Below are 17184 nucleotides of genomic sequence, written 5' to 3'. Positions count from 1 at the left end.
ATGATTCAGCACATCCCTTTGCTCCCACTCCGGAATGCATCTCCTAATTACCTGGTCAGCTCCCATTTTCCACAAATACGGATCGTCCCAAAAGTAGTATTTGGCTTCACTTTTTAATTTCATCTTCTGGGCCCGGGAAATTTCGTCGGAACTGGGCACTTCTCTAGTGACCAAGTAATTTGCTAGATCAGCGAACCATGGCTCTGCATTCGCCTGGCATTTCCTTTTTTCAGCATCTCCTGGACCTGTTGCTGCCATTACTTCTTCCCAATTGATAGGTCTAGGAGAATCGTTAAAATAATAAAGATGTTCTTCCGGGAACGCATCAGGTATTGCTTCATCCGTCTCACCTTGGTAAATGCGACTCAGGTGATCAGCCACCTTGTTCTCCGTCCCCTTCTTGTCTCTGACTTCCCAGTTAAACTCCTGTAACAGTAACACCCATCGGATCAACCTTGGCTTAGACTCCTTCTTTGCCAGTAAGTACTTTATCGCAGCGTGATCTGTGAAGACTATCACCCTCGACCCGAGCAGATATGGTCGGAATTTTTCAAAAGAGTACACGACTGCCAACATTTCCTTCTCCGTGGTGTCGTAATTTTTCTGCGCTTGATTTAGCGTTTTTGACGCATAGAAAATCACGTAACTTTTTCCGTCAACTCTTTGACCTAGCACCGCCCCTACTGCATAGTCACTCGCATCGCACATGATTTCAAACGGCAAACCCCAATCAGGTGCTCTGATGATGGGGGCAGATACTAATCTGTCCTTCAGCAGCTGAAAAGCCTTAATGCACCCCTCATTAAAAACAAACTCAACATCGTTATGCAACAGATGAGTGAGTGGCTGAGCAATTTTGGCAAAATCCTTTATAAATCTCCTGTAGAATCCTGCGTGACCTAGGAATCCCCTCACTTCCTTTTGATTTGTCGGGTGGGGCAGTTTTGATATCACGTCCACTTTTGCTTGGTCCACCTGTATGCCCCTTTCCGATACTACATGCCCCAGGACAATTCCTTCAGGGACCATGAAGTGGCATTTCTCGAAATTCAAAACCAAGTGCTTCTCTTGACATCTTCTCAGCACTACATCCAAGCTCGCCAGACATGAATCAAATGAATCCCCGTATACAGTGAAGTCGTCCATAAAGATCTCGATGCAATCTTCCAGCAGGTCTGAGAAAATACTCATCATACATCGTTGAAAAGTGCCTGGTGCATTGCAAAGGCCAAACGGCATTCTCCGATATGCATACGTTCCGAACGGACACGTGAAAGTTGTCTTCTCCTGGTCCTCGGGGTCCACGTAAATTTGGAAATACCCACTATATCCGTCCAAGAAACAGAAATATTGCTTGCCTGCTAATCTCTCCAGCATCTGGTCAATGAACGGAAGGGGAAAATGGTCTTTCTTGGTTGCCTCATTCAATTTTCTGTAGTCAATGCACATCCTCCAACCGGTGACTAGCCTGGTCGGTACCAACTCATTCTTGTCGTTCTTGACAACCTGGATTCCCGACTTTTTGGGTACCATGTGTACTGGGCTAACCCATTCACTGTCTGGTATGGAATAAATGATTCCTAGGGATAACAACTTCAATACCTCCTTCAATACCTCTTCCCTCATATTGGGATTCAATTTGCGTTGAGGGTCTCTGCAGGGTTTCGCTCCTTCATTTAATCGAATGTGATGCATGCACAGATCAGGGCTAATCCCTACCAAGTCAGAAAGTGTCCAACCAATAGCGTTCTTGTTCCTTCGGATGACTTTCAGCAGCTCCTCTTCCTGTTCCTTGATCAAGTTGCTGTTGATAATCACCGGAAAAGTCTCATTCGCCTCAAGGTAAGCATACTTTAGGCCTGGCGGAAGTGTTTTCAACTCCTTCTTGGGAACATCTTTTTCCTGGGGCAGGGGGTTCTTTTCTGCTGCTCCAGTCGTCATCCCCTTAGTCGATCCAGGAAGATCTTCCTTGCTTGCCCCATAAAGTGTCTCCCTCGATCTGGCTAGCTCGGGCTTGGTGCAAAATTCCAGAATTGCTTCTGCTAGCTCTTCATCGGACAACTTGCTCGTATTCATTGCTTGGCACCAACTGGCCACCTCCCTATCAACAGCATGACTCATCTCTGATTTCTCAATCTGTCCCTGCATTAATTCAGTCTCGAGGTATTCCTGGACCAAGGGGTTAATGATATCTACAGAATGCAAATTTTCAACATCAAGTGGCTTCTTCATTGCCTCATCTATGCTGAATGTATATTTATCCCCATTGTAATCGAGACAGATAGTACCATCAAAGACATCAATGATAGTCTTAGCAGTTCGCAGGAAAGGTCTCCCCAATAATACTCCGCCAGACTCTACAGACTCATTATCGCTCATCTTAATCACATGGAAGTCAGCCGGGTACAGGAAGTCGTGTACCTTGACTATTACGTTCTCGAGCACTCCTTCAGGGCAGATGCATGACCTGTCCGCCAATTGGATCACAACCTTCGTATCCACCATACCTACTCCCACTAACCTCTTGTATATGGACAGGGGTAACACATTTATGGATGCTCCCAAGTCACACATAGCATGCTCAATTTTTACATCGCCGATGGAAATAGGCAAGGTGAACATACCTGGGTCATTGCATTTCGAAGGCATCCTCCGCTTCTGAATTACCGCGGACACATTCTCGCCTATCAAGATTTTTCCACTAGGTCTAGCCTTCCCAGCTATAAACTCTTTGATGAACTTGCTGAAAACTAGCATTTTCAAAGCCTGTAAGAAGGGTAGATTTATCTCCAGTTTCCCGAAAATATCCATAAGATCCACTGGCTCATCCTTCTTTTTCTTTGCCTCTCCTCGGTTTGGGAAAGGTTTTGGTCGTTTCCCGGTTCCGGAACATTCACCTGCTGAAGATTCATCGACTCCTTTTTTCTCTACCAATTCCGGTTCTGGATCTAGGAAAAATGGTTCGATTGTCCTGGGCAGCCGTTTCTCTAAATCTCCTGCCTGAAGTTCATCTCTAACTGCAGGGTTGCTTTCAACCGAGTTTCTTGATTCAATGGTTTTTTCCTCTGTTTCCTTATCCTTAATGGGGGTCGTGACCTCTCTGTACCTCATGACCGGCCCTTCGTACTCCTTCCCAGATCTCAGCGTGATCTGGCTAATATTGGCTTTGTCAGGTGGTCTTACCGATGCAGGAATCTTGCCCTCGTTTCCCCGCATATCACTCAAGGAAGTAGCTATTTGAGACAACTGTTTGGCCAACATATCCATTGTCGCCTTCTGTTCTTGCTGCGCATCCTGAAGCTTGTGGACCACATCATTGTTCGACTGTAAATTGTTCTGAATATGCTGCTGGGAACTAACGAGGTCGTGAACCATCTCATCAAGGTTCCTTGGTCTAGAGCTTGGCTGACTAGGGCCTGGCCCTATATTTTGGTTTGTTCCACTTCCTTGGCCTGGGCGAATGTGCCCTTGACCTCCTGGATTGTTGTTGAAATTACTTCCTTGACCTGGGTAAGGTGCTTGGAAATTCCTTTGATGTGGTGGTACATAAGAATTCCCTTGATAATTTTGATTCTTGTTTCCCCAGGTCGAGTGATCTCCTTGATTACGGTTGTTCCAATTTCCTTGCCCCTCATGATTTCTCCAGTTACCCTGCCTCTCGGGCTGCGGTGCGGACTGTATACTCAGTTGGGGTGCTGGCTGGCTTTGCTCGTTTTCAGACCATCTAAAGTTCGGGTGATTCCTCCAGGGTGCATCTCTTTGTCTTCCTTGGTTCCAACTTCCATCAGGATTCCAACTTCCCATCGCGTTCGCCTGGGCCTGGTAATCACCTTCCTGAGGTCCGTAATATTGCTGGAGTTGATTATCTACTGGACCTAACAACTTAGCCGTTTCCTTTGGTGCGGCTGTATTAGTTTTTTCGATAGCATTCAGCAAGGCTTTCTCCAGCCTATCAATCCTTGCTTCAACTTTGTCATCCTCCTGCTCCCTCAATGCATTCACAGAGCCTCTTCTCACAGCATTCCTCGTACTGTCATACGCCTTCTTGGCGTCGATTAATCTTCCCAAAATCTCTCTTGCCTCACTTCCTCTCTTTCTTGTAAAATTCCCCCCGCTCGAGGAGTTCATCAAATCCTTAGACTCGGGAGTTGCCCCTTCATAAAACAGAGAGTAGGTCTCTGCCTCTATCATCCGATGATTCGGGCATGCGTCCAGCAATCCCTTGAACCTTGACCAGTATTGGCTCAATGACTCATCGTAATCCTGCTTGCATTCCACTATCTCCTTCTTCAGAGCGTTCGTCTTGTTGGATGGAAAGAAGTAATCTAGGAACTCCAATTTAAAGTCCCTCCAGGTGCGGATAGAATCCGGGGGTAATCTCAACAACCATGTATTTGCCTCCCCCTTTAGAGTGAAAGGAATCGCGCGCAAGCGATAGTCCTCCTCTGTCGCATCATTAGGCCTCTTTTGAATGCCACATAACTTGCTAAACTCGTTCAAAAACTCGTACGGGCATTCACTCCTTCGCCCAGAAAATGTTGGCAAGACACCTAACACATTCGTTTTGATCTCAATAGATCTCTGACGTGGGTTCATCACTATTGCGTGTGCTGGCTCTCCATCGAGATGAGCCGTTAGTGACCCTATTTCTGGATCTGGGTCCGCTACGTGTGCCATCTCAACTTCCTCTTCCTCCCCTGTTTCTGACTCTGTTTCCGATTCTGGTGGGGACTCCGGATCTGTTCGTCCTGAAGATTCCCAGGATTCGTCACTCAAAAACTCAGTCGGGAACGGATATCCCGTCGTGAACCCTGATCTGGTAGTCACGGTGGAGGCTGTATCCTTGATCTTCCAAACGAACTGACCGTATTTCCAACCAGACGAGTTACTCCGATGGAAGCTCCTGCTCATGTACTACAAAGAAAACGGAAAGAAAAAGTAAATTAAAATTATTCACACCAAAAACTCTAGGCACTAACACAAAGTACGCCATCCATCCCCGGCAACGGCGCCATTTGAAACGAGGATTTTTTTAACACGTGTGCACAGAAATAGATCACTGCAAGCGCTTGGTCAAGACACCACGCTCCTTAAATCCACTAGAGCACAAGGTCTAGGAACTTAAGAGAACATAAAGTGCTTGGTCGTTGGACACACATCGACTCCCCTTCAAAAAAAATATAAATCCCTCAACCCGAATACTATGAATTAGTATAGGGAAGTGGGGTCGATCCCACAGAGATGGACTCGCAAAGTAGTGCTCAGAGACTTTGGACAGACAAATGGCTGCTGCCACGCAACAAAAGGGTTGAGAATTTTAAACTAACTCTAGACCTAGGCAGAAAATGTAAATGCTAGACCTAGGACATGTTAAACTTGTAAATTCAGACTTCGACAACAAGAAACATAACCACTTCCTAGACAGTGTAAACAACTACCTAATCTAGCTAAACAGAATATGACTGAAAGTGGGGACCATAATTCCAAAAATGGCAAGTACGGAAAAAACTGCAGATTAACAAACTCTGACGCTAGCTCGCAGCAAAATGCATCCTCTCAACCGAATTAAACTTGCAGATGAACAAAACAGAGCAAAAAGCGAGATTCGACAGAATATAGAGATTTGGTCGTCGTTATCTTGCTGCAACTCGGAAAAACATCAGATCTGCGTACACTAGACGGAATGAAAGTAAAACACGTAAACTAAGCATGAAAATCAGATCGAAACTACTCAGATTCACGTCAGAATACTTGATCCACTCCGGATCCAAGACATCCGAACCCAACAACCAACAAATCCAGCAAATCCAACCAAAATTCTTCCACAATCCAACTCCAATCTCCCGGATCTGACCATTAACCTACAATAACTCAGTAAACAGCTGCGAAACGCATCCAACTCAGACAATTTAAAACTCCAAAATCTCAATAAGCGAAACGATCAAACCAGAAATCAACACAATCGCCATAACGGAAAATCAAACTTGCATTTAAACCAGAAACTATTCGGTGAAAACAGCGAACCGAGCTTCGAACAACGAAGCTCGGCAGAGTAAGTAAAATGCGGAAAGCGGAAAATAAATTGTTTCTTCGCTCCTAACAAGAGCGGTGTTACACCATATCGGAAGCTAAGATGAAACCCGAACGTGCGAACTGAGATCTCCTCAAAACTAGTATCAAGTGTGTGTGTGGGAAAGTGAACTAAGCAACAGGCTGTGGTGAGGTCTCCCCCGAGAAGATCCCTCCAGCTTGCATGCTTCTGCCTTTTATAGATGCGGACATAGCCCTTGAGTCTTCGTAGAAATCCCTATTCTACCCTTCAACTCTGGAGCTTCCTCCGTCGAGCAATTCTCTTCATAATTGTTCACTAAATCGCCAGTTCCTCGACCTTGTGATTTTTTGGTCTTCTTTCCTGGACCTGGCGAATTCCTTCACACACCTGGCTTAAAACGTGCGTTAGTCCTAGTAAAATCACGAATTAAATCCCTAGACCCATGCATGAAATTAGCCTTATCACTAACCCTTTTTCAACTGCATGCAGTCCCTCGAGGACGAGTTCATATGCAGTGGGAGGGGAGAGGGTTAGTTCTAGCAAAATCATACATGTCAAGTTTTGAAAAAAAAAACAAAATAGCAGTTAGTAGTAATTAGGGCAACATGCATGAAAATTGGTTAATTGAAAGACTTGATTGCCTTGGGAAGAGTTAGAAAAATGACTCAGTATGTTTACATGTATAAACTTGATTGCAAAAACTTGATCAGTTTGAACGATGCAAGTATGATGAAATGCTCAATTTTAAAATCATCTGTGAAGCCTCTCTATATGTGAGTTATAAGCCAAAGTAGAATAATTTCTACTATTTTTTTTTACAAAAGAAAATTTTACGAGAGGCTACTTTTTAATATTTAGATGAAAATTGCACAAGTAGTAAGGACTAAAGGATTAGACTTAACCATTTGAGCCCTTTCTTCTTTCGTTTCATGAACCCGCCTCATCAAACAAGGCACCCCCTAGTTAACCAAGTTGAGCCATATACACTCTTACCCGTTCTTTTGAAAACCCACGACTTATACTTTTTTTTACAAACACGTGAGAAAAGGGGGTCGAGAGATGAATCATTTCACAAGAAAGGGGGGAAGACGGCGGGAAGTTGAAATAAAGTGGTAGCCGAGTTGAGTAGGTTAGTCAATCAGGTTGATCAAGTCAGACATCAAGTAAAAAAAATATTGGAAAATATATGTCGGGAAAAAGAGTTGAGAAAAATTTAAGAAAAAGAGGGCAGGAAAAAAAGTTGTAACTTGACCCAGTAAGTCGAAAGTTAGAGAATAAGCCAAGAATTAAAAGAGGTCGCGACTTGACCCAGTGAAATGTCTAGAGGCAGAATTAATAATTTTGTCTGACCCAAAATTTGTTCAAATCTTTGGTGTCTTGACTCATGTGTTTTTTTTTTCTTTTTACAGTTTATAACTTAGAACCCCTAGGACCCTACCCTAATACATTACTCCCTTAAGCCCCATTACGCCCGAAACAAAGACCTAAAGGAACTATCTTGTGGAGTCCGATTCGAGGTATTAAACTTGTGGCAATACCGAGTGAACAGTCCTAACATCTTTGGTGAGAAATGAGTGACTGAGTGAATCCAACAATTATTTTAAATTGAGTAATCTTGACAAACTGACACCTTGATCAAGTATATGCGAAAGGGAAGAAACATAAACTGCTGGCAAATGGATTGACCTCGACCTCGGGTATGATTGTTGGAAGTTTATTCGGTCTAATGCATCTATGTGAATATGTGTTTTTGTTTTAAGTCTGTTTTTCCTCTTCGTCTTCTTTTACTTTCTTGAAATGAGTAAACCATGCCTGAAATTTGCCTTATCTTTTTCTTTTTCTTTATACTTGGGGACAAGTATATTTTAAGTGTGAGCAGTTTGATAAGGCCTATTTCATGCATCGGTTTAGGGGATAAAATGTACTATACTTGGTCAGTTATCGCGCAAAATAAGTATTAAATGTGCAAGAATACGGCTTGACCAAGGAAACAAGGATAAGTTGATCAAGTTGGTACAAAAGACGAAAAATGCCAAAAATCGGGCGAACTGATCAAAGGGGGTGATCAAGCAGTTGGGCGGGGACCACTGGATTCCAGAAGGAGGACACATGAGGCTAATGAGCTGGATGGTGGGCATCATTCTGTTAGCAAGGACGACGTTCTAGAAGAGGGACACGTGCTGATACATGAGACGCAAGGACGGAGCTGAGTCATGAATCTGTTATTGAAAAGCGACGTCATTCTAGAAGGAAGGCACATAGCAATCGATGAGTCGCTCGCTCACAGCGTGAGCGAATATCCTCTGTCAAGATCGTTATCCAGCTAGAGATTGTGTGAAGTGCCTATAAATAGAGGATGTGCCACCATAATCAGACGATCTCTTTTTACGTTTAGTTTACGTTTTTGTTTAGTTTCCCAGTTCTAAAGATAGTGAGAGAAATGTATAGCTAGAGAGAGGGAGCGCGACAGAGTATTCGATATCTGTTCGGCGTTGTCTCGAATTTCCATCCGAGTGTTTTCTCAACTCTACTTGCTTTCTTATTTCCCGAAGTTGTTAGCTTAGTTTGATTTCGAGTTGTTCTGTAGTTAAAGAATCAATCTTTCTGCATTCCGTATGCTTGCAACATTGTTCTGAGTTTTGAGTATAAAATTGGAGTTGTTTAGTTTTCGGCTTCGTATTCACTGTTCTAGTTTAATTTCGCTTTAAACTTTGATCCAGTGTTTAATCATGTCGAATAGCAAAGTGTTTGTGTTTTCGCCGCATGTCTAGGTAGTCAGTTTTATTCCAGCATGTCACTTACTTGATCAAGTAGATAGTTTACTTTCTGCCTAAGGTAAAATCAGTAGTTAAAAACTCCCAAAATTGAAGCGTGGCAGCAGCCGACCCCCTGTTCACTACTCACACACTTGATACACTGGTTTCTCTGTGGGATCGACCCCGAACTTGCCGCTTTACTATTAAAGTAGTGTAAAATTGGGAGTTATAAATTACATTGGTGGCTAGCGAGATCGTGAACTCCTTGATCAAGTGGCAACGACATTTGCTAACTGATCCATCAGGTTCAGTTATCTTCCATATAACTTGATCCACTCGAACGCGAAAACGCTCCCCACCAAGATTGCAATGCATATTTGTTCGATTTCGCTCCTCGGTCGTTCCTCTTCCATTATGTTTGGAAACCATGCAGTTGGAAAGTACTATCTGTTTAGGTTAGTGTAAGATTTTGATCATGGTGTCTCTGTTATGCCACATTAGACTGATCTTTGCCAGTCTGCTTGTTGTGTAAAAACATTGTTTTATTAGAGCAATGTTATCGGCGTTGCTGGCATACCATTCACAGTGATAGATATCTAGGTCCATGCTTTGGTCATTGCTAAGTTCTCTTTAACTTCAGGGCTATGTCGGCAACAAATCAGCTGTTTTTCCTCTACAGTTACTTGGATATGATGTAGATCCAATAAATTCATTTCAGTTTTCAAACCACACAGGCAAGCTGCTTATTTGACTTCATAGTCTTCATTCATTCTGAGGCCTAAAACCTGGTGTGAGGACACCGTGTATCTTTACATGTCCAGGCATGTAATGTTAAGTAACATATTGGTTGTATTTTTAGCATCACATACCATGAATTTTGCAGGGTATCCTACTTTTAAGGGTCAGAGACCAACTTTGGGATTTGATAGAGGGCATAATCTGTTGTTCTACACACATCTACTTACAGGTATCGTTGAATCAACTAGTTTATGGTTGCTGCGGAAATTAATTTTCCAATCTTTAGCTTAATGGTTCTTAAAGTCTGAGCTTATATGCCTTTAAAACTGCATTACCATTTTTTTTATTCTGGAGGTGAAATTGTGCAACTTTCGATATATATTTCATCTCATCATATTGTAGCCGGCCACTTCTGCTATTTTCCATTTTTTAAGCTTTGAGTTACTTAAGTATTTTTTTTTTTTAATTTCTTTTTTTCTTTTTCTATTTTTTTGTGTGAGTTACTTAAGTAAATTGGTACTAAAACGCATATCAGTTTTTTACAGTTTTTGAGCTTTTGTTACTTGACACTTATACATTCTGTGTGTTAACAATTTGCCTCATTTTGTAGGTTATATTGGTTCAGTCTCCTTGAATACTGTTGTAAGAGTTGTGGATAAGCTTAGGTCTGTCTGTCAACCTTGGACTTACTGCTTACTATTTAATGTGCATTCAAATTTTGGTTGTGGTATTGGAAATGTGCTTCCTTGTAGTTTGCTTGGAATTACAAATTAGTGAACCTTAAACTAATATTTGGATTGGGTGAAATATAATACTACAGTGTTGCTGCAGTTTTCCTATTCTATTGTTATAGAGTGTCCTTGTTTTCAGTTTGTGATCCAGTTTTAGGTGATGAAGGAAAACTGTATGTCCCTGAGGAATTGCTATATCTGTATATCGAGAAAAGGTACATTAACAGTTGAATATGTTTTTTCTCTACTACCTAAAAGTTATTGTGATTCGTAGTCAAGGGACTGGTTCAAGTATAGTTCAAATGCTCATTCAGTTTGTTGCAATACCAAAAAGCGCAAAATCAAATTTTGGATGTTCTAAAAAGTAGCTAACTATAAAGAATCGTAGTGATATAACTACTGATCACTCCTTTTTTTGGATTTTAATGTTGCTATTGTATACATATTAAATTTGAACTTGATAATTCGCAGACCTACGACACAACAACTAACTCACCACAGACAATCCACAGATCACTCCTTTTTCTCTCTCTTGATAGTTAGATAGTAACTACTTCACGAGTCCCTAATATTCGCTGATGTGGCTTCCCCCAATTATGATCGTAACAATAATTTATGATTCAATCAGAGGACATAATCCTGCGTATAGACTTATAGAGGATATTTGTATGTTAAGACAGATTATTACATTTTTACCATAAAACCTAAGAGCAGGTCGCGTATAGGTTTGCTTTTAATGCTTCTGCGTTTTATTATGACAGCTGTTAGCTTGTTAACTTGATCTTATAGAAGGTGATGATGAATCATAGTCATACATAATATCATATATGCTTCTTGATATTTCACTGGTTATGACATGACTGGTCAACTTTTGATTAGCTTGCATTAAAAAATGGAAGTTTTTTTTATGTCTATGAAGGAATAGTACTGATATATTCAAAATGGATAACATTCATTCCCAATGATGTATAATAAATGAAAGAAGAAATAGAGAAGAGATGGGTTTAGACACTTAACTACATAAATGCACTTCTATATCAGACTCACTCTGATGGCAAAACTGGCCATTCCTCCTTCTGAATAGGTTGCTTCCATGTTGACGAAATCCAGGTATTTTTGCCTGTCTAACTTGCATTGAATACTTCCAAAAGCTAACCTAGCATATCTATATCTGTCTAACCATATGTTGCTTCCTAATAAAGTTGACCCTAAGTGGAGGTGGGTTAAATCTAGGTCACACTTACGAATTGAGTATGTCCCTTTCCATTGATTTTGATTTTCATACCTGACAATTGAAAGGGAACTCCTGTTTAAGGATAATGCCAAAGAACTTGAAGGAGTTTGTTATACCTAAATTCATATTGAAAACTTCTACTTGCACAGTACCAGTTACCTCGAATACTCTATTGCAATGACCGAACGTTTTTATTTCTACACGTGTCTCACTCAACTCATAAACTCTTTGGATTAGCCAAAACTTGTTTCTAATTGTAGTAAGCGCATGCTATCAATTTCTTAGGGTTATTCTCTATTTATTTTATTTTTATTTTATGTATTTAATATTTAAAGTGTTTTCTGGGTACCTTTCAGCGAGTCATGTCATACACTATCCCTAATCCCTTGGTGATTAGGTCGTATTAAAATAGGGATAATAGCTATTCAAATCATGAAGTTTAGTCAAATTTTAGCCAGTCCCATAACATTTGCAAGTGGAATATTAGAATACAAAGTCTCAATTTTTCTCAATCGTCCTTTCTGTATACAAAACTACTTTTTTCCTTAAATTAAGTATATTTTTTCCTTTTATTTTCATTTCTTTTTCTTATTTTAACTAAATAACATCATTGTTTTGTATGTTGATAGGACAATTGAGAAAAATTGACACTTTAGTATTCCATTTTCAAATGTTATGTGACTGACCAGAATTTGACCATACCTTGTGATTTAAATATGATTACAGGCATGATAAGGGTAGGATAGGCGATATCCCTATGAAGACTTTCTTGCTTCTAGTTTTTCTTTGTGTCATTCTGGTTCAAGCATCATTTGGAATATAATCTTTACTCTCTGTAATTTTTTGTACAAGCACATTTAACTTCATCATTTTCTTTAGTCCCCTTTGGTGATTTTGTGTGTTCCATGCCTTGCTCCAATTTTTAAGGATTGTATCTGAGCAAGATGGCAGGGGGGCATGCAACATTATTCATGCTGCAGGACCATCAAAGGTGTTTTCTAATGCTTCAGTCTTCAATTCATAGTATATATGTCTGTTCAAGATTTAGAACTTGTTTCAGGTTGTCATAACGAGCATAAATGTAGATGGAAAACTTCTCCTAATTGGCAGTCATCAGAAATACACGTGTTATTTCCACTCTAAATGCATACTCAATGGTACTCTTGTGTATTTTTTTTTTTTATTTCCTAATATCCACCTTCTTAATGAGAAACTTCGGCTATTGTAGGGGCAACCACCTGAGCAGTTCTGGATTCCAATCCCCAAAATTCCTGCTTATTTCACGGTATGCAGCTGTTTTATTGGTGAAGGTCGCCTTCTTCTGAGATAGTATTTCTTCAATGCTTTTCATGATGTGATAGTCTCATATTTTATATCTCGCCTCAGTTTCCTTGATTTTAAAAATGCTTTAAAGTACATGGTACTTTGGTCTAATTCCACCACTGGATATGCTTCTATAAGTGTTCTTTTCATATAATCAAGTGTGAGCAAATCCTCAGATGTTCTCCAACCCACCCCCTCCCAGTGTAAAAAAGAAAAGTAGCTGAATCATTTTCTTCAATCTTTTTTCAGCTTTACCATTTTGCATTTGGAATTACATAATTGGGTGATTCTTTACTGCACTCATATCTTGCTCGTGACTATACATTTTCCTAGAATTTACTCATTGACTTGCGTTCTGCCTGCCGTTTATATAATCGTGCCAGTTAGTTGCATAGCCTCTTTTATACTCCCTCCGTCCCAACTAAGTTGAGTCAGACAAAAACAAAACATCCAATCACTCTTACTTATCTTATCAATTACTTTACTCTCTCTCTATCTTTCCTACTTTATTCATCTCTCATACTTTTCAACAATTTTTTAATCTCTGTGCCCAAAAGTTTTGACTCAACTTAGTCGAGACGGAGGGAGTATATATTAGAATAAGTAAATTTCCAAAAAAGATTAAATTTGTATACAAAGATGAGACAAGATTTTGTAGATTGCTTCATTATTCTCCCTTTATTTTTTTCTCTCAAAACCAAACAATTATCTAGTGGTACCTCTTAAAGATGGTAATCGAGAGAGGTGAATCATGGTGGTGAAAGGGTTGTAAGAATCGAGCAGTAGAGTAGGGAATATGTTTTGTATTTCTGATTGATATTTTACATTGTATTACGACCTTCAATATATAGGAAGGACTTTCTATGGTAAATACCATAAATGTGGGATCAATCTATTTTAGGCTATTATGTGATTGAATCAATCATTTATTCCCTAATCTTCTCTTCTTGGTGGGAATATCCTCCGTGATATATTCTGGCACTCCCTCTCAAGTTGAGAAACGGTATCCCCGATACTCAACTTGCCCAAAATCACCTTGAAGACCTTTGTATGGACTGCTTTGGTCAAGATGTCTGCCAGTTGTTCTTCGGATCGTACAAACGGGAACTCAATGGTGCCCGCCTCGAGATTTTCTTTGATAAAGTGCATGTCGACTTCCACATGTTTAGTTCTATCGTGTTGCACCGGATTCTCTGAGATACTGATCGCTGCATTATTGTCACAGAATAATTGGCTCTTTCGTGTAGGTGGGTAGCCAATTTCTGTTAATAGTCTCCTTAGCCACATGATTTCCATAAGTCAACTCTTAATTCCTCTGAATTCTGCCTCGGCACTTGATAAGGCTACCACTTTCTGCTTCTTGCTCCTCCACGTAACAAGATTGCCTCCGACAAAGGTGAAGTAGCCACACGTGGACTTCCTATCAAGGTCTTCCCTTTTGGCCAAGAATACTCCATAGCCCACCGTCCCTTTCAGGTATCGAACGATTCTTAAGGCAGCTTCCATGTGGTTGGTCTGTGGTCGGTGCATGAACTGACTGACTACACCAACTGCATAGGTGATGTCTGGCCGAGTGTGTGATAAGTAGATAAGCTTTCCTACCAACCGTTGATACCGTTCTCGATCTGCAAGGTCGGCTCCTTCTTCCATCTTCAAGCCGTAATTTGCGATCATACGAGTTTCTGCCGGTTTGCACTCCAATAAACTTGTTTCTAACAACAGATCTAGGACATACTTTTTCTGCCTCAGGAATATCCTGTGTCTCGATCTCAATACTTCGATTCCAAGGAAATACTTCAATGCTCCAAGATCTTTCATTGCAAATTCCTGGAACAGGTTCTCTCTCAGGCTTTGAATTTCTTCACTGTCATCTCCCGTGATGATCATGTCGTCCACATAGATAATTAGGCAGGTTATCTTGTCTCCTCGTTTCTTCGTGAAGAGTGTGTGATCTGATTGACTTTGTTTAAACCCTTGTTTAACCATGGCCTGGAAAAACCTTCCAAACCAGACTCTTGGTGATTGCTTTAGTCCATATAGTGTTTTCCTCAGACGACACACTTGGCCTGTTCCGAATTCTGCCGAAAAACCAGGAGGAACTTCCATATAGACTTCCTTGTTTTCTTCCAAATTCTCCATGAAGAAAGGAATTGGTGACGTCAAACTGATGTAGGGGCCAATCTTTACACGCTGCTACAGATAGTAGATCTCGAACAGTGTACAACTTCGCAACAGGGGAGAAGGTCTCTTCATAATCTATTCCATACACTTGAGTGTATCCTTTCGCCACAAGTCTCGCCTTATATGAGTTATATCTCTCGATTGAACCATCTGCTCTCCTTTTGATGGTGAAAATCCACAGACATCCAACTGGCTTCTTCCCGTCAGGCAGTGTGCATTTCTCCCATGTTCCATTTGTGACGAGGGCATCTATCTCCTTCTTCATGGCCTCTCTCCAATGTTTGTGTTTTGATGCCTCCTCGAATGACTGTGGAATTTCTTCTTCCTCATATAGGGCAGCTTCGAATGCTCGGGTCATTTCTGATAGCTGTCCTTGGGCAATATTTGTTACTGCATATCTGGCCTTTTTCCTTTCCATTCAGGTGAGTATCTTCGAGGTGGAACTCATCTTGTACTCCTAGTAGGTAACTCGTACGGTTGTCCCGTATTTCCACATCCTCCACTGGTTCCACATTCGGCTCCATTGTTCCTGTCAAGATTAGTGTTTCCCGATGATGCATCATTATATGAACTAGTTACCTCAGGAATTGATGACGGGGTTGATGTTTGGGTGTTGCCACTTTACTCCTCGTCCTGAACTACAGGATGTGATGGCCCGGCGGTGTCGCTAACCTCCTCTGTTGGACCAACGTCTGTGACAGGACTTGGTTGTGACTGTGGTTCTCCCCCTGATGGGATTTCCCTTGGGCAAGTGGTGGTGGACATGGGTGTAGGTAGCCAAGTTAGTAGGTCACTGTTCGGATGATTATCTGAAGGTTGTGTCTCCCCCTGACTACTAGATTGCCTATAGAAATACTCTCCCTCTACAAAATCACAATTCATTGTGGTATGCATGGTTCTAGTGGTTGGGTCGTAACATCTATACCCTTTTTTTTATTTTTGTCGTAACCCAGGAAGACACATTTGAGGGCACATGGGGAAAATTTGGTACGGTCTTGCTTAGGGATGTGCACGAAGACAGTACACCCAAACACCCTAGGTTCCAGAGACATAGAAGAAGGTAGCTCCAAAATGTTGGGAAAAAGGTCTAAGGGTGATTTGAATTCTAGAGTCCCCGTGGGTAATCGGTTCATAAGGTAGACCGTTGTAGCAATGGCTTCGGGCCAAAAGGATTTGGGTATTTTGGACTCTAGTAAAAGGGCTCTGGTAATTTCAAGGATATACCGATTTTTCCTTTCGGCTACCCCATTCTGTTCTGGAGTGTACGCACAAGATGTCTGATGAACTAATCCCTTTTCCCGAAAAAAGTCTTGCAGTTTTGTGTTGACAAATCCCCCCCCCCCCCCCCGTTATCTGACCGTAAGATTTGAACTGTTTGGTTATACTGAGTTTGGACTAGAGTATAGAATTGGGTGAATTTATCAAAAACTTCAGACTTATTTTTCAAGAAATATATCCAAGTCATACGTGAATAATCATCAATGAACAACACAAAATAGCGAAAACCTTGACCCCCACTAACAGGAGCAGGACCCCACACATCAGAATGTATTAAAGCAAAAGGTTTTTTCATTCTTGTATTGTTCAACTTAAACGTGTGTCTGTGGCTTTTGGCTAACATACAAGTTTCACAATGAAAGGAGTTCATAGAATTAACTAACTTATGATAAAGCATGCGGAGATATCCTATGGACGGATGTCCTAACCGATGATGCCAAAGCCAAGCCTGTCTATCTGTCGGTCCATGAGTCAGCATCGCGGCACTCTATTGGGCTATCTCGTCCACATAGTACGGTCCTCCTTGCTCAGTGCCACGCCCAACTATCGTCCCCGTCTTGATATCCTGTAACATGCAAAATTTCGGTTGCATTAGTAATTTTCAATGGAGCTCCTTCATCACATGACTGATAGATAGGAGCTTATGTGATAATGATGGGACAAAAAGACAGTTAGACAGGTGTAGAGTGGGCGAAATATTGATTGTGCCGGCCCCTTGGACCCGGGCTAGATCCCCACTGGCTGTTTGGACATAGGACTTATTAGATTTTGAGATATGTAGAAAATCAGAAGCATCGAACGACATTGTAACAGTGGCTCCGCAATCAAAAATCCAATGGGTATTTTTAGGGCCTATTTGTGACATGGAGGAACAGGCTAAGGCATCAAAGG

General features: G+C 41.2%; 1 protein-coding gene across 1 annotated transcript in view; it reads left to right on the top strand.

Moving 5' to 3' along the window:
- Positions 1-17184, top strand: part of LOC121770463 (pyridoxal kinase-like) — a gene marked incomplete at its 5' end in the record, with an annotated part of 54194 nt that overhangs the window by 34415 nt on the left and 2595 nt on the right. Inside the window, 8 exons of the mRNA XM_042167191.1 lie at positions 9449-9542; positions 9692-9775; positions 10157-10237; positions 10417-10492; positions 12439-12502; positions 12572-12635; positions 12738-12796; positions 15591-15625. Of these exons, the coding sequence (XP_042023125.1) occupies positions 9449-9542; positions 9692-9775; positions 10157-10237; positions 10417-10492; positions 12439-12502; positions 12572-12635; positions 12738-12796; positions 15591-15625 (557 nt within the window). The remainder of the gene's footprint in view (positions 1-9448; positions 9543-9691; positions 9776-10156; positions 10238-10416; positions 10493-12438; positions 12503-12571; positions 12636-12737; positions 12797-15590; positions 15626-17184) is intronic.

This window comes from Salvia splendens, chromosome 16 (assembly GCF_004379255.2).
Source record: "Salvia splendens isolate huo1 chromosome 16, SspV2, whole genome shotgun sequence".
NCBI classification, from domain to species: domain Eukaryota; kingdom Viridiplantae; phylum Streptophyta; class Magnoliopsida; order Lamiales; family Lamiaceae; genus Salvia; species Salvia splendens.
This window is presented reverse-complemented; position numbering and strand designations above follow the sequence as displayed.